Source organism: Martes martes (assembly GCF_963455335.1).
Source record: "Martes martes genome assembly, chromosome: 6".
NCBI classification, from domain to species: domain Eukaryota; kingdom Metazoa; phylum Chordata; class Mammalia; order Carnivora; family Mustelidae; genus Martes; species Martes martes.
The window spans coordinates 127491388-127515293 of record NC_137893.1 but is presented as its reverse complement, the minus strand read 5'-3'; the positions used below and the strand labels follow the sequence as shown (position 1 = coordinate 127515293).

Sequence of the window (23906 nt, the reverse complement as noted above, 5' to 3'; positions counted from 1 at the left end):
ATAATCCCCAGAACACAAGAGTTCAGAGCTACCATATCTAATTTTCAACTAGACAGGGAAAACAAAAAGAAAATGTGACCTGTGAGCAAATAAAAAGACAGTCAATAAAAACCAATTCCAAGACAGCCTGGGTGTTGTATTTAACAGGCTTTGAAGCAGCTACCATAAATATTTCAAAGAATTTTAAAATTATGATCAAGGAATTGAAGGACAGTATGGTATCAATGAGTAAACAGATAAGGCAATATGAATAGAGAAACAAACAAAACATTTACTAAAATGAACTCACTAAATTGGTTAAACAGATTGATGTGTTCTTCTGCCATATGTAATGAATGTGAATATAGAAGAATCTGAACAAAAGAAAGAGATGGATGAAAAATGAATAGAATTCAAAACCATGCATAACAACAGAGAGCAGCACAATAATCAGAACTCCAGGAGAGAAAGGAAAGAAAAATATCTGAGGATGTAACCTCTGAAAAACCCCCAAAGCTCAATATACCTCAAACAAAATAAAAACAAATAAAACTACTAACACACATCTTAGTCATACTGCTAAAATCCAAAGATAATCTGGAAAGCAACCTAAGAAAACTGATGTTATATACAAAAAAAAAAAAAAATGACAAAAATCATTAAGAATATGAGCTGACTTCTCACTGGAAACTATGGAAGCCTGAAAACACTGGGACAACATACTCAAATTGTTAAACGGGGGGGTGGGGGTGGGGGTGGGGAACTCTAGCAACAAAGAATCTAATATCCAGCAAAAAAAATCTTTTAAAAATGAAGGTGAAATAAGGACATTTTCAAATAAAAAACAATTTATCACAGCAGATCTGTACTATAAGAAATGCTAAAGAAAGTTCTCTATTCCAAATGGAAATTACACTAGATGGCAACTTGAATCTACAAGAAAAAAGGAAGGAAGCCAAAAATGGTAATTATATGGGCATATATAATATGTAATTTCTTGGATTCTATAAAAGATAACATTTTAAAGCAAAAATTACAACACTATTGTCGAGTTAACAAGGTATATTGATATAACACATATGACAATACTGAGGATGAGAGGAGGAAATGGAAACGTATTACTGGATATAACCCAGTATTAGGACAATAATACTAAGAATAAGAGAAGAAAACGGAAATATACTATTGGGAAAATCCTGTGTTTTACTCAAGATGATTCAATATTAATACTAAGTAGATTGGGGCTAGAGGCATATTGTAGTCCCTAGCGAGCAACACAGACCACCCCCTTAAAAGAGCAAAGAAAACCAACAGAAGAATTAAAATAGAATTTAAACACTAATACAAAAACCAAAAAAGGAGGGATAATGACAAAACTCTGTCCCTAAAGAAGCACAAATGAAAGACCTAAATACAATCATACCAATAACTATTTAAATATAAATGTATTAAACACTCTAATGAAGAAAAAGAGATGTCACATTGGATTTAAGAAAGCACAAACCCCAACTATATTCTAGTTTCCAAAAAAGCCCTTTAAATATAAAGAGAGAAACAAGCTAAGAAGCTGAATAAATACATACCAAGACTGGAATGAGTATAATTAATATAAGAAAAGTAGGGGTACCTGGGTGGCTCAGTCCTTTGGCTGTCCGACTCTTTTGAGATTTTTTTTTTTTTTTTTTTTGACCAGAGAGAGAGAGAGATCACAAGTAGGCAGAGAGGCAGGCAGAGAGAGAGGGGGAAGCAGGCTCCCCGCTGAGCAGAGAGCCCAATGCGGGGCTCGACCCAGGACCCTGAGATCATGACCTGAGCTGAAGGCAGAGGCTTAACCCACTGAGCCACCCCTGGTTGTCTGACTCTTGATTTTGGTTCAGGTCATGATCCCTTGGTTGTGGGATCAAGCCCCATATCAGGCTCCATGCTTAGCAGAGTCTACTTCTCTCCCTCACCCTCTGCCCCTCCCTGAGAACCCTCCCCACCTCCAAATAAATCTTTAAAATAAATAAATAAAAACAAAGACTTCAAGGAGTATTTCTACAGACAAAAAAGAGACATTGCATGACTTAAAAGATTACAGAAAAGGCAGATATGCCAACATTATAAACACGCATGCCGCTAATGACAGAGCTTCGAAATATATCAAACAAAACTAGAAGTAAAGAAAAAAACAGGCCAATGCATTTTCATAGTTGGAGATTCTCTCAATAATTGATAAAACTGGACAAAAACCAGTACAGATAGAGGAGATTTAAATAGTAACATCAGCCTTAATTAGCTGATACTTACAAAACATTCTGCTGGCAACTGCGGAATCGCATAACCTTTCCAAGGGCACACAGAACATTCAACCAAGATGGCGCATATTCTGGGCCCCTACAGTTGTCTAAGATTCCAAAAGACTGAAATCTTACAGAAAATGTTCTCTGACTACAACAGAATATCAAAAATCAAAAATAAAACATCTAGTAAACCGCCAAATATCTAAAAATTTAATGTGCAAATTCTAAACAACCTAAGGATCAAAGAAAAAAAATCACAAGGGAAATTAAAAAGTATTTTGAACTAAACTAAAATGAAAGCATATTAAATTCTGTAAGACACATCAAAGGGCTTTAAAGAAATGTACACTATTAAATGTTCATCTTAGACAACAAAGAAAGCCTTAAACTGATGGCCTAAACTTCCATCTTACAAAACTGAAAAGAAAAAAATTAAAAGTAGAAGATGAATAATAAAAAGCAGAAAATTTTAATAAATCCAACACTTTAGATAAAGTAAATTCCTTTAAAGGTACAACACCAAAACTCAATATAAAGAAATAAAAGTTTGAATACCTTTATATGTTATTAAAAATAGTGAACTTATAGCCTAATTTACCACAAAGAAAATTTCAGTACTACATGGTTTCACTGATAAATTCTAATTAACATTCATATAAGAATCAAACCCAACTTCAGGAAGTAATAATAACCAATTTCAGAAAATAAGGGAATGCTTCCTAACTCCTTTTATGAGGCCAAAATAACTCTGACATGAAACAAGGAGAGAAAATTACAGACCTCCATACCTTATGGACATTGACAACAATTCTTCAAAGCATTAACATCAAAACTAAACACACTCAGATCTAAAGTATATCACATCTACTTTTAAACTCACTGTAGTAAAACTACAAAACTATCAAAGGTAAGAAATCTTAAACTACTAGAAACTCAGATGATCTATAAAGGAAAGAAGGAAAGATTTTTCATCAACTACAAAACTAGTAAAACTTATTTGTCAACCAATAAAACTTATACCCAGCCAGAAGACCATTAAGAGTGATAATAAATTATCTTCAGACATACAAATACCAGGAATTTACTACCCCAAATCTTCATTAAAATAATTATTAAAAGATGTGATTTTATCTACTCCTGGATATGCACTCAAGATAACTGAAAGTATTATGTCCATGTAATAACTCCTACATGAATGTTCACTGCAATATTATTCATAACAAAAACAAGTAGAAACAATGTGTATTAGTTGGTGAGTGGATAATCAAAATGTGCTGTGTCCACAAAACAGAGTATTATTCAACCATAAAATGAAATGATGTACTGACATATTCTACAACATGGAATTACCATGAACACATACTAAGTTATTAGTGAAAGATGTCAGAAAAGATTACACACTGTATGATGCCATTTATGTGAAATGTCCAAATTCATAAAGATATAGAGACAATAGACAAATTCATAGAGAGAGGAAGTAGATTAATGGTTGCCAGGGGTGCAGGGTGGGGATGGGGATTGACAGCTAATGAAAATGTTCTGAAGTCAGACAGTGATAATGGTTTTACAGCTCTGTGAATATACAAAAAACTACTGAACTGTACACTCAAAGGAGAAATTCTATGGTATATGAATTATATCTTAAAAAAAAAAGAATAACATAAAATTCGGGGGGGAGGGGAGCCCACAAAGAATGGAAGGGATAAACAAAACAAGTATTCAAATGTAATGTTAGAAAATTTAAATAACCTGGGATTTACCAAAAACATTGTTTAGTTTAAAGGATAGAATAAATACAAGACAATCTTAATCTAGTGGGGGTGAAATTGGAGATTTCAGTAGTTAGTAGTGTGTTGTGTCCTTGCTATATTCTCAAAGATAGACTAAATTAACTATTAAATATAGAACTCATTTTTGGTACCCTGAAAAAAAAACCTTAAAATTATGGATGAACATAACATGAAGAGTAGATATATTCAAAAGTTAAAAAATGCTGACATCCTTGTCACATTTCAGAAGATGAGAAATTACTGAATCATCTGATTACTTGGGAAAATAGTTAAGCAGAATTTAAAGAAATTAATGGCAACCACAAGGTCAGACAAAGAATCTGTATCTTCCAAACCAGCAAAGGAATAAATAGCAAATCCATACAGAATATCCTCTCAAACTAGCAGCTGAAAAGAAAAAAATACACACAGGATAAACAGCAAACATTAACAAGTCCAAGTATTTCATAAATTATAATATATTAAACTCATAAGAGACAACACACTGAAGTTTTTAAACCTCTTACAAAAGACTTCTAAACAAAACCAGAGACTTTTTTAAATTAAAAGGGAAAAGATATGACTAGTAAATACTATCCAATATTAATACAGTAATATAATTAAAGCAAGCATATATAACATATAAAAACAAATTTTAAAGGAAATATTCATTAATAGAGGAGTACTACATATTGAATAATATAGTCAATATTTAATGAACACTTAATTTTGATATAAATGTATATATTTGAACCCTGAACCAATTATTGAACTCTAACCCCAAAATAAAGTTGTTGTTTTTTTTTTTTACAAGATCACAAAAGGAAACGTCCATGATTTCCAAGGGTTCATAAAGACCATTCTCTGACTATGATGCACTTCAATTAAAGACCAATAAAGAAAAAGGTTTTTACCTTTAAAATATTTAATACATTTAATTACTCAAATACACACAAAATCCTCTTGGCTTTTAAAACATATGAACAGGGGTGCCCGCGTGGCTCAGTATTTTAAGCGTCTGCTTCTGGTTCAGGTTGTGATCCAGGGATGCTGCGACTGAGGTTCGTGTCAGGGAGTCTGTTTCTCCTCCCTTTGCCACCCTCTCCCCAGGCCCTGACTAGCACTCTCTCTAAAATAAATAAAATATTTTAAAAAACATATGAATAAATATACTAGTCAAAAATACGTTTTAATAAACACAAGGGAAAATCTAAAGAGACTTCACATTAAAAAAATAATAAATGAAACTTGTATGATGTAGCCAAAGCTGTACTATAGGTCATTTTATAGCCTTCATTAAAAAACAAATGAGCTAAGTGTTCAACTCAATAATCTAGGAAGGGAATCTGATAACCCAGAGGCAGAAGGAAATAAAGATCAAGAAATAAAACAGATGACAGGGATATGAAAAAAAAATAAAACTAAAAAATGGTTCTGAAGGTATATAATCGCAGATACAGTAAGATTTTTAAAGGTCCTAAAAATATTCTAATATAAAAAACTTCAGACTACAATTGACCTAACAAATAGAAAGCACTACTAATCAATAAGAGCTGATTTTTAATGGATAATCAAAATGGTTCCTTTCCTATCTTAAAAGTCAACAGAGGCGCAGATGATTTTATAGGAAAGAAATTCCAAAGATTCTGCAACTGTTTCAGAATAGGGGAAAAAAAAATGAAGTTGGTTACCTCTCCTCCAAGTGAGTATTCCAACACTGATTCTGAAAAGAATTTAACTATGTAAATAATATGTATATATGTACACTATGACTAAGCAGGGTTTATCCCAGAAAGGCAAAGATGGCTCAGCATCACAAAATATATTAATATACCATATCAAAATAGTAAAAGGAGATAAAATGATAATCTGTAATAAATGCAGAAAGCACATTCAATACAATTCATTAACCACTTATGATTAAGAACTCACAAATTACAAATAAAAGAACTTCAACCAAATTTTTAAAAAAGGATATCTAGCAAAGACTTACAGCTTTTATTTAATACAATTTTATAGGACTTTTAGAATTAATAATAAAGTAAGGATTCTTGTTGTTGTAACTTTTTATTCAACATTGTACCGGATGGCCTAGGCTAATGTAATAAAAGAATAAGAAAGAACAGGTATGAGCATGAAAAGAAAAAATATACCCCTATTCGTGCAAAATATGATTACATACGAGTAGAAAATCTACAAATTTTCAAATAACAAAATAGTTCAACAAGGTTGCCAGATCTAAAACACAGACATAAATAACCTTTCTGTACACAAGTACTAATTTAAAAAATATATAACGTTAAAGAGATTCCATTAGTACAGCAATTAAAAAGGATGGTTTCTAGGAATAAATCCAAGAAAGTCCGTGGAAAACTTTTTAAAAGTTCAAAGCATTACTGAAGAACCGGAAGGAGGCGGCGAGAGGGAAGGAATGACAGAAGTTGCGTCCCTGCCCCACGCAACTTCCCAACTCCAGAAAATAGTGCCCTCCCTCCTGCTTCCCATGTGTTCATTCCCCCTTCCTATTAGCTCTTTCCCATCAACAGACAACACACTCTAAGTTCTCCTATCTTAAAAGCAAACAAACTCTGGGCCTACCTCACCCTCCTGGTTCCCTTCCACGAAACTGGTTGTGAGAGTTGCCTACAATCAATTCCTCCTTCCCTTTTCTCTCATAAGCCCAGGCAGGCTCTCGACCCCGGGATGCCGCCAAATCAGTCCGGAGCTGCAGCACAGAACCCCCGGGGTCATTCCCTCCTGCTGGGAATGCTCTGCACCTGGCTTCCAGGGCGTCTCACTCCCGTTTCTCCTACTTTCCTGGCCACCTCACCTCTCGATCTTCCTCTACTGTACCTTTATCTCCCCCAAGCTCTACACGTGAATGCCCTGGAGACTGAATCTTCACATGGCTCTGTACCTACGATCCACTCCCTGAAGACTCAAACCACGTATACATACTGGTATCTCCTCAAAGCATCGCCCGCCAAAGCATTTGCCCTCACTTCCAAGCTCATAGACCCCTTGCCCCTCAACCCCTCCTCCACCCGCCCGTCTGTAAGGCATCTCAAACTTAAGATGTCTAAACTCCAACTCCCATTTATCCAGCACCAGCCCTCACCCCCAACAAAATCAAAGCTGCAGTGACACCTGCCTGAAAAAAAAAATAGCAAATCCCATTCTTCTAGTTACTCAAGCCTAAAAACCCAGGTTCTATTTTTCTTCTCATTCCCTCACATTCAATGTCCATCCCAGGAGTAAATTCTGCTCAGCTCTACCTTCAAAATACACCCCCAATGCAATCCCGGCTCACTGACCCCCCTTTCCCCCAATTTCCCAACACCCAAGCTTCAAACTACCATCACCTCTTGCCTCAACTATTCTGCCAGTGTCTTAATCAACCCCCTGTTTCCTTCCTGGTCCCCCTGCAGTTTATTCTCCCTATGGCATCCAGCATATCCTTTTAAAAGTGCTCATTTGATTACATCACTCCTCCAGTAGCGTCCCACCTTAGTAAAAATAGAACTTGAAGCACTTAGCAAACCTGCAAAGAGCCTGCATGGTTCCCACTGCCACCCTGACCTCATCTACCAGTCTCTTCCTCCGTCTCCAGATCCATTGGCCTCCTGACTGCAGCTCAAACTCAACAAAGCACGTGCTGACCTCGCAGGGGGGAATTCCTTCGCTTTCAAGTCCCAAGTGTCACCTTATCAATGAGGCTTTTCTCTAACAATTTACATACAAATAACACAACCCCCAAGGCACCAGCAGTATCCTAACCAGTCTGCGGCCACCACTGGAATATAAGGTCCTTGGGGCAGGGACTTTATCTCTTAGGTCCCCAACGTGGTTTCTTGTATAATTCAACGTGAGGATCGTAAAGTTTAAGTGGCAGAGCGTGCCACTAAGACGAGCTAACACATTTTTCAGAAAACCAGGACAAGATAAAGATGTCTGGGAGGGCAAGTTTCCAAGGCGTATTATAAACCATACTAATGACAGCAGTGTGATGTGATCAAGAAAAGCCAAATACCAACTGAACAGAAGAAAGTGACCCACACGTAGATGAAAACTTTACATTATGGTGGAGGTGGCAAACTAGTGGGGGAAGAATGGGTTGTTTAATAAATAGTGACAACAGATTAGAAAAGAAATCAGATCCCAACTTCGTACCATATATAAAAGCAGGTGGATGTTCACCCTGTAAGTAGCAAACTCTTAAACAAAGATAGAAGACAATGATCCCAGGGTAGGAAGGATGTCTTCAATAAGAAACAAAATGGGGGAAATAAGTTTGTCTACATTAAAATGTAAAACTTAGCTAATATGTAACTATATTACAGTTAAAAAAATTTTAAAGACTATTTATTTAACAGAGAGAGGCAGCGAGAGAGGGAACATAAGCAGGGGGAGTGGGAGAAGGAGAAGCAGGCTTCCTGCAGAGCAGGGAGCACAATGTGGGCTTGACCCCAGAACCCCGGGATCATGACCTGAGCCAAAGACAGACACGTAACAACTGAGCCACCCAGGTGCCCCTAGGCTTAAAATTTTTTAAAGAATGAAGACACATCACAGATGAGAAGATGTCTGCAAAATACATAACAAAGGTAGCACCCATTACAAAGAACTCCAACAAATCAGTAAAAAGGCAAAAAGAAAAAACGGACAGATGGGGAAAAAAGGTGTTTATATAAAATTCTATAGTTCCTTCAAGTTCCTTCAAGTTACTGTGTTCTTTTGAACAGCATGTATATAATTCTTTTATGAAATAACTGTTCTCTGTACACACCCATTCTTCTAACTGTACTGATGCATGGAGAGGTCCTCTATGGTTCGTGGTAGCTGATCTAGGGTGGGAGAGCAAAGATTTTCTTTCCCTCTTAGACTTCCCTCTTCTTTTCTCGGTAAACATACATAGGGCCTTCACACACGAACCCCGAGTTAAGGTGAAGAGACCACGTAAGTTCTGACACAACGACATTCAAAGGACCTGTCTTGCCAAGCGGATGTCAGCTGGTTCAAGGACTGACTTTAAGAGGCCAAACTCTTATTTCAAAGAGGCAGTTAACACAAAACATTCCCAGAGCCTTCTGTGTAGGACTGCCCTCGGACACAGTCTTTCGAATATCCTCCGCGGCGCCAATTCTTTACTCCCTAAGGGAGAAATGAGTCTTGGAATGAACTAACATAATTCAGGACTGTAAGTCTAGTTGAGTTACACCGACGGCATGCTGTAAATCAGAAGAGGCTGCTCACAGACAGTATGAAGCATCCTAATAAACCCATCGCTCAGGCCTCAGGTTTGTTCCCTCGGCATCTCGTGATCCTCATGAGAATCAGTTATACAATGAACAGTGCTACTGGTGACAAAAATCACATTCTGATTTGACACTGTTCCTTTCTTGTTTCTTGGGAATGTTAATGCTTGCCACTGGGCACAAGTCTTTTAAAGTTTATGTTGGACCTGTCTTCTTTAATGTACTCTCCAAACCCTTTACGCTGTTCTCTTTCCTTTATAATAAGTATCATAGGAAATGTCAAATCATCACTGTTTACATTCATCATCTTTGAAGAAACTTTCAAACTCTCTTCCAAAGCGAACACCTGCTTATTTTTTGTGGACAAAAATATCGGGCAAATGGAATCTCTGATCTTTCCTGTTTTCATCAACGTTTTCTGCTTCATTATAAATACCTGTTGAACTTGAAATCTTTGATGACACTCAAAAATCGCTATCCAGGATGGAGCATTAAGTTCATTCTCCTCACAAATTTGTTTAATCTCATGCAAAGCTTATTCACTTTCTATCCTATAATTAGCCACTCACTTTTTAAGGCCCATACAGAAGGTCTTCAAGCTGCTGGGCACAGGAAACCTACTGGCTGCCTTTGAAATTACAGGTAATTAGTTGAGCTTTCCTGTTTCGCTTCCACAAACTACATCAGAAAACGCCATTGCTTTAGTCACATCTGCTTTACGTTCTGCTTACTGACCTCAAATATGCTGACCATGGAAGAAAAGGCAGATTAAAATATTGATTAGGATCCTGTCTACCTTTTATAAAGGAACTACCATCATCTGTCAACTTATACTACAAAGAGTTTAAGAAACCCTTAACTTTAGCCCTCACAGCAAGGAAAATGAGTGGGTTACTCTTGATTAAGGTGCAGGTGTATGTCTTATAGAACAATAACATCTCTAACAACTTAAATGCTAAACCATGAGGCAATGCCTCCTGAACTCGGAGAAATTTTCATATAGCATGCTAATGCAAAAGGTCACCTATGCATACTTAAATACAGCACTGAGTCACATTATTAAATGCTCATTAAAATTTATTAAGTAAAAGATTTTTTTAACGTAAGCAATCTTCCTATTTAAAAGGTTTCATGAGTATCATTTATAAACTCTCTTGAAGAACTCTTTCGAATGCCACTTTAACAAACACAAGTCATTTAAGAATGTTTACTAGTTTTTTTTCCTAACATAGTTCCAAAGTAGATGAGGAGGGTGAAGACATCTTTCTATATATTTGTTGCTCTTCTGTGTCTTTGTTGATGTTTTATATTTGATAGATAAGCAAAAACCTGGCCGGATGGCATGTCCTAAATTGATAATGATGTATATAGCAGGAGTGAGAAATCCATTTTCAAATAAACCACAGGGAAAGGTGGGGGGAGGGGCAAGTAAAGAGCAGCTGAGTTTAGTCTGAAAGTTCACTGTTTTAGAGAGACAGAAGGAGGGGCACCTGGGTGGCTCAGTGGGTTAAGTGACTGCCTTTGGCTCAGGTCATGATCCCGGACTCCTGGGACTGAGTCCCGAGTCAGGCTCCCCACACAGTGGGGAATCTGCTTCTCCCTTTGAGTCAGTATCTCCCCTCTCATGCTCTCTCTCATGCTCTCTCTCAATAAATAAAATCTTTAAAAAAAAAAAAAGACTGAAGGATTCTATGTTCACTTGGCTTTTTCATTAAGAACAGGAAGCTAAACTTTTCTGAATAGTTCGATACCATATTATATGGAGTGCAGCAGGGTAGAGCTCTCCAACAGGGGTTTGGATGAGAAGAAGGACAGAGAGAGTGGGCAGGCGGTAAAGACAGGAACTCTCAGTCTCACTACCCTTGACTCAGAGTTAGTAAAGGCCAAAAATGCAACAGAGCTAATGAAAACGAAAGAAAGAAACACTAATTTGGAAACAAATCTTGGATCATTAATTGATCCTACAACCATGCTGAGTGACAGGAGCTTCTGATATACACCGCCCCCCGCCCCAAGCTGAGACATCACTGCACCTGGGTCTTAAGACACTCTTTCTCTGTAGGCAGTAGGTACTGTAGTTTGAACCACTGGAGTTCCTTCACAGGGATTCAGAGAGATGCCCGGAGGGGGGATGGAACCAGACTGGAGCTAGCCCAGCAATAAAGTGCGTGGTGCAAGGGTGGATGGATGGTGAGCACAGCCAGCTCTGCCCCCACGATCACTGCCCTAACCAGGGATACTGCTAAGGAGAGAAGCGCAACTGAAAACCAAAGAATCCTGTGACAGGGTAAGGGCTCTGGCTGACCTCACATCACCTGGGGAATTATGGGAAGCAGTTCTACCTGATTCAGTGAAGGACACAAGGGCATCCCTCCTCCCAAGGAGCAGAGGAGATAGTCAGCTGTGGCCCTAACATGTAGGTGCAGGAAGGGAGCTCCCGTTTGGTAGAAGGACTCTGGAAAAATCGTGGTCACATTTCTGAGTGGTGGAAGAGGTGAAAAAGCACACGAAGAATGGAAATTTCCACCTTACTTTTAGTTCCCACCCCAATCACTCAGGAGAGTGAGGGGCTCAGGAACACAATGGCACATTCCAATCTTCTGCCTATTGCCTCCAAGGGAAAACCGACGTTCTCCAAGCCATGGTCACATGAATGTCCTTACTTGCTGCAGTCAATGTTTGCTTCTCAAGCTCTAAGGAAACACACCTCCTCAAGGGGAGACCTGTTCCACTCTATGTAAGGCCTTTTTAAAAACTTGCCAACTTCTAAGGCATGTCCCTCCACTGCAACAGAAATCAGCCAAGAAGGGACTCTGAGGTTTCAACCTTCCTTCCAGTGGGATTAATGCATATAAGAGACTTGCATTTTAGAACAATCCTTTCTCCACCTGACCCTCTACTTCATGATTTTGGTCTTTTCCTCTCCCAGGCGATCTTTTGACAAAGGTGGGGGTGCAGCATTGCTGTAAACCTGCCCACTCATGACCACAACCTCTTTTCTGTTGGTTTTGATCAGGTTCCTGGGAAAACTGAATGTGTCTGATTTTAACGCATTAACTCCCTCCTGCCAAGATGGGCCCACACGTCTTGACAAGATCTCATTCCACAATCTTTCATTTATTTTAAATACTAATTTACTTAAGTAAATACTTATTTAATTAAGTAAATAATTTACTTATTTACTTAAGTATTTACTTATTTACCCAACATGGGGCTTGAACTCACAACCCCGAGAGATCAAGGGTTGCACACACCTCCAACTGAGCCAGCCAGGCGCCCCTCATTCCACAATCTTTAAACTCATTCTACATAATCACTGCAGTTTCATTTTTAAGCGGTCCCAACCTACAGCCACTTAGGATTGTCTCCCCTAGAAATACACTTTTAGATAAGTATCTATCAATTTAATCAAGACATTCTCAAAAAGCTCATTTATGAGCTGAAACTAGTGGTGTTGAATGGTGGCATATAAAATAATTTTGGAGAAAATTTTGTCACATGTACACCCTGAGGGAAGAGTACTACAAATCATACTCTAGTTTACACCTTCTGCCACATACACCTCTCTCTCCCTCCCTAGAAATGATAATAATCTCCAACCTCTTGCTTTAATAAGCTTGAAAGCTTATCTGCATACAAGAGGGAAGTTAGAGGACTAAGGCAGGGGGACTGTTTGCTTGCCAAGAGTTGGAGAGGTGGCTAACCTCCACCTCAGGTGTCCGAGGTGAGATGGGCAGAGGATTTCCCTCCAGACTGCACACATGAAAAGCTAAATAAGAAAAAGTGAGCAACCAGACTACTACTTGCCGGGCCAGAGTTTTACCAAGGCAATAAGCAAGTACAGAGGCTGGAGTCAAGAGTCAAAACAAATGAAGGCTCAACTCAAAGGAGACATGGCAGAGGGATGAAAATCATGTTGAAGGCACCAGAGCTGAACACGGGGACAAGAACATTCAAGAAGAAAGAGGAGATGAAAGACAGGAAGTTTACTAAGGGGGTACCAGCCTAGCCCACGGGGAGGGAGGAGTTCTTCAGCCAGAGAGGCCTCCATTGCAACAGGGACCCCACAAGGGTCTGATCCCAAGGAACAGCACAATCGTCATTTTAAGCAGAGAATCAGCAGATAGACTCGAGGTAAAAGCATCGAGTGCCTCTTCAGGACACCCAGCAATAAGATGACTTGAGGTGGAAAATAAGTATCTTTAAACTTCAGTGGTAAGAATTACTGAAATGAGATTAAAAAAAAATTTTTTTTGATCACTCAAGAATTCTCATTTACAGGTCACCAAATCAGCTAACAATTCTTTGACCTGGCGTCATCACAGAAGACAGAGAGCATGCCCCTGCTCCTCACTGATGCCCACACCCAGTGGGAGATCGAAAGCTGTCTGAAGACACTAACTCACCTTCCCAAAACATCAACCTGACCCAGGGTTTTATGGAGAAGTATGTACCGGTAAATACACTTAAAGACATTTAATATCAAACCAAAACATCTTCTATGGCATACGCTGTTAACTTCACAAAGATTTAAGTAACATGAGAATTCAAAACAAGGCCAGGACTGCAGCAGGCCCCTCATCCCCCAACTTCCACCTCCCGCTCTCAGGAGGCTACGTGATCTCTTGCGTCTGCTGTTAGGAATACTTGGGTGGAATCTTTGGAAAATATACCATAAAATGAATTTTGTCACTTATGTGCCAAAACCTTTTCAAAAAAACTCTTTTGACAGCTCTTTTCAAGATATGTTCTTGTCGTAAGCATGCCTTTCACATGCTCTGTGGGGCTAAGGAGCCCCTACCTTCTATGACCCAGAGGTGCCGTCACTAGCTCATCTCAAGAGCAATTTTATTAATGTCAACCCACATGCCTTTGACAGCTTTCTTTCCCTTACCATGTAGCTGCTCCTAACATTATAAGAAAGTCAGTGAAGTGCAGGCATATCATGCCCAAAATAAAGGAAAACAGTCTCAAAGAGAAACCCGGAGCTGTTCAATGTAAACGGAGTGTGACCCTGTTCTACAAGCCAAGAAGACTTTTATTTGGTCCAGGTTCTCACATATTCTAAAGAGATGAGACACCCAAATTAGTTACATGTTAAAATAGGAAATGCTTCTGTATGCAACTCTGTGATGCCCTAAAATCCTAGACATACTACTGATGAAAAATGGGTACATTTTAACTACAGATATTCATTATCTCCAATCAACGTCACTGGACTCTATCAACGAACACTAGGAAAATACCAACCTCTTAAAAACTTCACATTGCAGAAGCCATTATAAATGAAAATAAGACAAAAAGCAAAGGCATTTTCTAAATATATTGTGGTTAACTTCTCCGACTTGAGAGTATTTTTAGACATCCCCCCCAAACACTTTTCACCAACAGCTAAACACAAATACTATGATGAACATTTCAAATGCTCTTTACAGGAATACAATTTTCTTCCAAATTATTTTAGAAATAATTTTCCTCCAAAACACCATGTAGGATTTTTTCAAACAAGATACCTAAATGCACAATTCACATACATATGGTATAATTTCCAACAATATAACTCCAGTCACTGTAATATTTGTATTTCAGCTGAAAGTTGGCCCTTGTTGCCTGCTCACCACATTCAGGTCCTCAAATTAAGCACTGCAACATACCAAAAAATACCCAACCATTCCAGAAAAAAAAATACACATGATATTATTTAATACCTAGAGAAAGCAATACTTCAAGTGCAAATTAGTAATCAATAGTGCAAAAGAAAAAAGTAAATTATTCAGAGTTTGGAGGGGATGATTCCTGCTAGTTGTGAATTCTAATGAGGTCCCGAATGAGGACTAACACTGAATCTAGCAAGTTGGGTGATCCACCTATTGGAAAAATGGCAGCACAAAGGTAGAAATGGATGGACTGTGCAGGTGTGGACAAAGTAAGCCAACAACTATGGCTTTAGTAGCCCAGACTACATGAACAGGCCAAACTCAGGTGAAGAAAAGCTTGAGAAAATATGCTTATACATCAAGGCTGACAGAACAAAGATGTTGAACATTCTGCCTTAGAAGCCTTAGTTTTCTAACTATTATACCATTTTCATAATCAGTCCCATTGAAATCTAGTTTATACTTTATTTCCATTTTCAATATCTTTAGGTAACTCTCAGGTGTTGGCTCTAGCCTTCTAACCCCATTCATGACACCACAAATTCAAAATCAGTAAGTTTTCTTCCAATGCTGACAAAAAAGCAAACAAGATTATGAAAAGGCATTCTTACTACAAAACAACGAGATCTTCAATAAAGTGTATTTCTTAATGCTTTACTGAGCTTGCAAGCAGCAAGGAAAATATCTAAATGCCCCATAACTCTCTCCAACACAACCATAAAGAATGATTCAATCATAAAAGTAAAGAAAGAAAACAAGCTACAGTTTTTGGGTGGAGGGAAACCCAGAAAATGTAGGGAAAAAAATAATTGTTGAGATTAAAAACTCAATGGGTGGGTTACATAGCAGATTAGGCACAGTTCATCAGTGAACTAGAAGTCAGATCTAAGGAAAAACCCAGAATAAAAACAAAACTAAAACAAGAAGATGGAAATGAGAGGGAGGAGAAGATGAGAAGACCTTATAAATAACTACTTGGTGAAATTCCCGAAGTGTATACAAGAATAGCAGTATTTTATGACAAAATGGACAAACTTTGAGAACTAATAAGGCAAAACTGACCAAAGAAGCACAACATTTACAAACCTTATTAATAGAAAGTCTCAACAGAGATATACCATAATAAAACTAGAGAACACCAAAGTCAAAGAGAGGATCCCAAAAGCAACCAGAGACAGAAGACAGATCTCCTGCAGAGTAACTACACCTAAGCTGACAACAATCTCTTCCACCATAATGGGAAATCCAGAACACAATGGATAAGTATCTTCAAATGCTTAAAGAAATTAACCAATTAACTGGTTTCATTTGGAATCAATTCTATTTTCCTAAAATGAAGGCAAAGTAGAGACATGTCCATACAATGGAAAAAAAAAAAAAGAAAGAAATTTCCACCAATAACCGTTCACTAAAGAAATCTCTAAAAGGTATACCCAAGAAAGGAATCCCAGAAGGAAATTCTGATGATCAAAGAAACTGGTAAAGATATGGGTAAATCTAAACAAATATTGGTCTGTATACAATAATAATGTCCTATTGTGTAAGGTTTTTTCCCATGGACAATAAACAACACTGGAAAATAACAGCATATAAATAAGTTTGGGGGAGCAGAATTAAAGGATTCTGAAGTCCTTATACTGTCAGAAATGAAGTTAAAATATTGCTTAACTTTCTTTTTAACTGAAATACAGTTGACATACAATGTGACATTAGTTTCAGACATACAACATAGTGACTGGACAAGTGTATATATTATACTATGCTCACCCCAAGTGCAGCTACCATCTGTCACCATATAATCCCATTACAATACCACCGACTTCTCTATGCTGTATCTTTCAGCCCTGTGACTCATTCATTCCATAACTCGAAACCTGTTACCTCCCATACCCCTTTGGATTGACTTTAGACTTCATGGATGTATAATTTCAAGAACAGCCACTTAAAGAAATAGTGTACAACTTCCAAATCCAATCAGTGAAGTTTTAATATGATTTTACTGTGGACTCTGGCTGAAGTCAAGCTGAGTTTGGCAAAAATAACGTCAGAGTAATCAACGAAGGGCAGTGAAAGTCAAGTCTTAGCTCAAAGATCTCAAGAACAATTTTAATACTTGTTTTGGGTCACAGATCCCTTTGAGGAACAGATGAAAGCTACTGATCCTCTCCCTCAGAAAAAGTCTTATACAGACTTGTACAAATTTTCATACAAATGGGAAAGACTTTTCCCAGACTCCCCACAGAACACAGATCCCCCAAGGCCTTGCACAGCTTAAAAGGCTAAAGAGAATTAAGTTTGTGTGGGAAACAGCAAACTCAGAAGTTCTCCTATCCAAGAGTTGAAACCACATATGCAAAGGAGGAACTAAGTGTAAAAGGAACAGCACAGGGCATAATTTCTAGGGGAGGGGGGATTCTGGAGGGAAAGGGTCACGAATGGAGAGTCATTCCTATAATTCATTCTTTCATTAAGGTGTAATTCAACAATTGTGCAACAATTGCAATATTTGAACTTTGGAAAATAATGATCAGAAAAAAAATTCCTAGTTTTAAAGAGTGTAAGCATCAATCTTACAACCTGATGGACACGTATGTCATACAATGAAGACACAAAATAGACATGAAAGCATCCTTAGCTAGCTACCTAGTGTTTTTAATACTCCCTTCCTGGAATGACTCAGTTAACAAGCCAGCAACAAAGAGCCTGCAAAAAGCACTAGTCTGGTCCACCTGGAGTTCTTCTGCAAAGGCAGATCCCAACCCCTCCCCACCTCAACATGGAGCATAGCCTCAATGTCAGAAAACACAGACCACTGCAATCCAAAGGCTCCTACATCCACCTGCATTCCATAAAGAAGCTTTTTGGAAACATAGATTCTGGTCCCCATTCAAACACTGAAAACTACACTCTCACAATTTGGGCCCAAGAATCTGTATTTTAAAAGGACCCCAGATGATGCCGTTGCACCCAGAAACATACGTAATATAAAAAGTACTTATTCACAAAAATTGGACTCATACTGGCTTTGTGCATCACAGATATTCAAAACTGTGAATCAGAATACTGCAAATAAAGTATTTCCTATACATCATGAAAATATCTGATGATTAAAAATCATTAGCATGGAGAAATATTTAATGATTTTTACGTATTACAGAAAGACTTATTCTAGTATGCAGGAATTGAAAGCAAATTCAGAGGTAAAGCACACAGGATGTCTCCATGCTATTGTTTAGGCAAATAAATAATCTCAGCAATTCACATTCAAGATGTTAATTTTCAAAATACACATTTGACTTTACTGCCCCCTAATCAAATCCAAAAGTCAAACTCCTCTCTTTTCTTTTTCTTATGTTGGTCAATCTTTTCAGAGCCATGACACACAACAGATGCGGGTTTATCTTGACCAACATCCACTGAAAGTCTCTTGATCTCTGTGAATTTAATTGGAATTACACAAGCAGATTTAATTTATAACTGTGCTTTTGGTCAATGTACACAAGATTTGTGTGGTGCATAGGAGACAGAGCAATGATATCCCAAAGCAATAAAAAAAATTCAAAAGACTTTCCCCCAAATCCTGATTATCCTTCCAAACTAACCAATTTTAAGACTTTTTTTTATAAGCCAGATACAATTTCATTCTCAAAAACTTACTTCCATTTTTGGTAGACTGGAATATGCATGTGTTAGATAATTTCTCAGAAGGCCATGACTAGATCACTGAGATCTTACTAAAATTTAAATTAGCTATTATAATAGTTCTCAAGGGAAAAACCCCACATCCACTGAGAATAAAAGGAATTATTAAGATATACATATAAGGAGACTGTATCTCCATTCTAATACAGTGTGCATTCCTTATTCAGTCCCACATGAATGAAATCTTATGGTGGTAACTTGACAGTAGATAAAGTCCTTCTGATCCACTGTTTTCTTTGGTGATATAATCAATTTACTTGATGCTTTGAAATCCCAAATATCAAACAAAAACAGGTTTGGTTTCAGGGTTTGAGAGCTGGGTAGGTTTTTTCTTTCTTTAATTAATAATGGAAAAAGATGTGATGATTGGGTGGCTCAGTCAGTTAAGCACCTGCCTTCAGCTCAGGTCATGATTTCAGGGTCGGGGATAGAGTACTGCATCGGGCTCTCTGCTCAGTGGACAATTGCCTCTCCCTTTGCTTCTCCTCCCTGCTTGTGCGCACACGCTCAATCTCTCTCTCAAATAAATAAACAAAATCGTAAAAAAAAAAAAAACCAAAATGGAACAATATAAAGATGTTTCCCAGAATAATAAAATCATTTAACACTTGGGTATAGCACTTTATCAAATGGAAACTCCTTTTACATGCTAGGGTCATATAAGCTTCACATCTTACTGATGAGGAAGTTCAGGAGAGAGAATTTCCAAAGACACACAGCTATTTCCTTCATTATACAGCAGGAAAGAGTGGAACCCAGTCCAGAGCTGGGATTGGAGCTGGAAGGACTTTAATTATTTCACACTCCACTTTCATATGCCTCAACCTCAGTTCCTGAGTAGCTGGTCATCTAAAGCAGGGGTAAGGAAACAAAATCCAGCCCATGGATTTTGTGGAACCCATGGGCTAAGAATGATTTTTACATTTTTTAAGTGATTGGAGGGGAGGGGGAACAGGAGGATTTTATGACATGTAGAAATTACATAAAATTCATATTTTACTGTCCATAACAGTCTTATTGGAAAATGGCACTCACTCATTTAGGCACTATCTATGGTTACTTTTGCCTTACAACAGCAGAGCTGAGTAGTCGCAACAAAGACTGCATGGTCTACAGGGTCTAAAATATCAACTGCCTGGTCCTTCCCATAAAGTCTGGAACCCCGATCTACAGGACACTTATCTTTTTTTGAAAGCTATGAAGTACTCAGCAGAAGTAAAAAATCTGTCTTTCCTAATCCTAGCTGCTAGAGATACAGGGAGTAAATCCATTCTGTCTTCAACAGATGCTCTTCCAATTTTATAAGGCGAATGCTCCACCCTATCTTGTTCCCTTATTTTTTATTCACAGAGTTACAATAACCACTTTAAACATTTACTGAGGACCTATTACCATATCGTAGGCACCACGCTAAGTACTGGAGATCTCATTTCTTTAAAAAAATTTTTTTTATTTTTTATTAACATATAATGTATTATTAGCCCCAGGTGTACAGGTCTGCGAATCGCCAGATTTACACACTTCACAGCACTCACCATAGCACATACCCTCCCCAATGTCCATAACTCAACCACGCTCTCCCTCCCCCCACCCTCAGCAACCCTCAGTTTGTTTTGTGAGATTTGGAGATCTCATTTCTTTTAGGTGACAAAATAGAGGCTTAGCAATCAGATAATTCACCCAGGTTCACACAGCTACTGCAAACCTGTGCTCTTACCATACCAGGTTACATCAAGAAGCAAGACCTTGAACTTCCTCCTTTGTCAATACATCCCTACAGAATTATAGAGTTTGAGGCCAAACATGAAACTTCTGTTTTGATTTACGCAGAACCAAACAAAACAAAGCAACTAATGTCCATAACCTTATTACTAAGGTACCTTAATGTCCTCCCCAATCTTGTCAAATAGCCTGTTAGGATATAGTGTTAATTTATGATTGAGTATCATTTCTGCCTCACAAGTAATATTGTCTCAATTAAAACAGTATAATTTTCTCTATCCTTAGAAACACAACCAGGCCTCAGGGAGGCATGTTAGATCAGTTAAAATATGACAATAACCACCACTTACTGAGTGTTCACTATGGGAATGGTGGGGTATGAGTTACATTTTTTTTTTTCCATCTAAACTTCACAATTCTGTGAGGTAAGCATTGATCCCAATTTTGCAGATGAGGAAACTGAGCTTTCAAGGTAATTTGCCTAAGGTGACAGAGTTGGAATTCAACAACTAGGTTTTCTGACTCCAAATGCAGGCTCTCAACCACTATGCAGAACTTTCAAATATCAACTTTCAATCATAATATAGTCATAGAGTCAGCACTGCCTACATGTAAAGATAAAGAAGTTGGAGAACTTATCCTGAAGGATACTATCACATTATTTACTATCATTTCAACTATACTTCTATAACTTTTTTCAAAACTAACACAAAACACAGAATTAGAAGGTCAATCGTGACAGAATAGCATTTCTTTGCAATGTACTTAGTTCTTCCCCAATAAATGTCGAGGACATGAACCATCCTCATACTTTATGCCTCCCTAGGGACTCACTCACCCTAGAGCAGACATTCAAGGGTGATTCCCTAGGGAGGAATGAACATGCTGAATGACCACGATTTTTGAACAAAATGTGGCTTATACATGAAATTCTGCCAGGAAAGTAGTGACTAGAAAACCTAAACCTAAACCAAACCTAAACCAAACCTAAACCTAAACTAAACCTAAGAGAAGAAAAAAGAAAGAACTAAATTTAGTTCATAAAGCACTGGCAGTAAACCTACTGTCTTCAAGAACACTTTCAGACACATAAGATACAACTTATGTATAAGGTGCTACCCTCACCCAAACACTAATGGAATGACTTAAGTGATCATGTATTTATAATCACAAAAATTAACAAAGTGAATAGTCAAACCTAAACTAGCAAAGAATAATGCAGAAACCAAAATCCCTCATCTGTATTTTCCCAACTGTTTATCAGCCTGAAAGACCTGCATTTATCTTAGTCTCTGCTTATGGACCTTCCCCATGCACATCACTTACCCTCCTAGAAGGGAAACTTCTTGAGGACAAAAATCTTTCTCCCATTTACATATCCAAATGACCCAAGATAGTGTCTTAAATAAACTAGGGTGCAGCTAATGGGTAAAATGGCTGAAAAGAATGGAACGTTTTCAGGCCAGCCAAGGTACACTGACCACATACAATGTAAGGGGAGGCAACAATCTTACCATTATTTTTACAAAAGGCAGCCTCCTCCCGAGAACCTCTGCAAACACTTGCTTTTAAAAAGCAACAAGAAGTTGCTAGAAGGCTATCACTGTTGAAAAGAGAGTGCCATTCTATGCCAATTGCAATAATAACACCTCAGAAGGTTCACTGGGTACTTACTAGGGGTTGACAAGGGCCATGGGGCTCTATCGGTTACAGACGCTTACTTAAGCCCCTAAACACCCAGGTCCCTAAACGCATCATAAAGGTGAATCCAGAGAGTATCCCGAAGTTTAAGTCTCTTCTGAAGATTGTATTTGTAAATATACATACATATATACACATATATAAACAGAAAATCATATATCCAAAAGAACCGAAAGCCTTCCAAGCTTCTGCACTCCCAAGGAAGTCTACTTTGAAATATGTCAAGAAGTTACACCGAGGCATACAAAAATATGTCTAAAGATCCAAACAGAGAACTCCAAAACTCGAAGTTGAAGCTGGCAAACCCATCGTTCGTAACTTATAGCTCTGATTGTGCCCTTTCTTACTTGCAACGCTGCGGCGCAAATGAATGACGGTGTATCAGCGTTAAATTTAAATTTCCTGGCTCTGGCCACAATGCTAACCTAATTAAAGCATGTGGTCAACGTTTAGCATTTTCGGTGCGTTATTTTGCATCGCTTTGACTAGGGACAGAGTCGAGACAGTTGCACTCTTCCTCTCGGCCCCCCACTCCCCAAACCGGAGGCAAAACCCTCTCCAAAATGCTTTATTAAATGGACAGGAAAAACACCCCCGCACCGCCTACAGACCCCGCCAAGCGGTAACAGGGGCTTCACACCCATTGCCCTCGCCAAGAACACTTTGGGCACAGTCTGAGCAAGTCACTGGTGTCAGCGCTACTTCCCCACGACCGGAGCCCCCCCAGGCGCCCGACAACTCCGGGGAGCACCCCCCCCCACCGCCCGCCGGGCCCCTCGGAGCAGCGTGGCTCCGGCTCCACTCGCACACATTTCCCGTCCAGCAAACTGCGGCCGCGGAGGGGGAGGGGGCGAGGCGGGCGCCCGCGGCAGAGCCGGGCCGTCGGGCTGGACGCCGCCGGGCCGGGGCCGGGGAGGGGCGGCGCGGGGCGGCGGGCGGGGGCGGCCCGAGGGTCCGGGAGGGGGAGGGGAGGTACCTCGTACAGCTCCTCGGAAGCCATGGTGGGCGGCGGAGTTGCGGGCGGGCGGGAGGGGCAGGGTCGGGGCGAGGCGCCGCCGCCGCCGGGCGGCCGACACTTTGTTTCAGTTGGGTCCCTGCGTGGCCTGCGCTTCCTGCTCCCGCTCCCGCTCCCGGCGCCAGGAGCTCAGCACGGACGAGCCTCTCACACTCACTGCCAGTGCGGGCCGGCGGCGGCGGCGGCGGGGTTGTGCGCAGGAGCAGCTGCGCAACGCGCCCTCCGCGCCCCGCGCTCACTCCCCGGCGGGCCGGCTCGGGCTCGGGCTCATCGCGCCCCGCCGCGGGGCCGGGCCGGGCTGGGGCGGGCGCGGCGGCGGTGCACGGCAGCGCGGCTGGCTCCGTGGCTCCCCCTCTCCGGTGTAGTGCAAAAAGCTTCCTACTTGCGACCAAAAAACCTGCCCCGGCTACTGAGCATGCCCAGTGCGGCCGCCCGGGCCCGGCGGAGCCGCGCTCCCGCGCTCCGGGTTTTCGGACCGCCCGCGCGGGAGGGGCGGGGAGGCAGGCGGGGCGGGGCGGCCGAGGGGAGCAGTGGGCTCCGCTCCGGGCCGAGGCGGGCGGGCGGCCGCCGAGAGCTAGCCGGCAGGAAGGGGAGGAGCCAGGGAGCGGTGGGCGGGGCAGAGGCGAGGCGTGGGCGGGGCCACGGGAGCGGTGGGCGGGGCCCCGACTTCAGCAGGTCCCCGCCTGGGGGTCCGACCCGGCGGCCGCGCTGCCAGTCTGCCCGCGTGGACGTGGGTGCCGGGATCCGGGACGGGCGGGACTGGCGGGCGCCTCGAAGGTCGAGGCGGACGGCGGCGGTGCCCACTAGGGCAGGGACTGGCGGGC

At 40.1% G+C, this 23906-nt stretch overlaps 1 protein-coding gene across 2 annotated transcripts in view; it reads right to left on the bottom strand.

Moving 5' to 3' along the window:
• Positions 1 to 23445, bottom strand: part of CDYL (chromodomain Y like) — a 181955-nt gene extending 158510 nt beyond the window's left edge. For both annotated transcript variants that reach the window (XM_080806999.1, XM_080807000.1), the window contains exon 1: positions 23044 to 23445. In XM_080806999.1, the coding sequence (XP_080663125.1) occupies positions 23044 to 23067 (24 nt within the window). In that variant the 5' untranslated portion in view covers positions 23068 to 23445. The remainder of the gene's footprint in view (positions 1 to 23043) is intronic.
• Between the last annotated feature and the right edge of the window lie 461 nt (positions 23446 to 23906).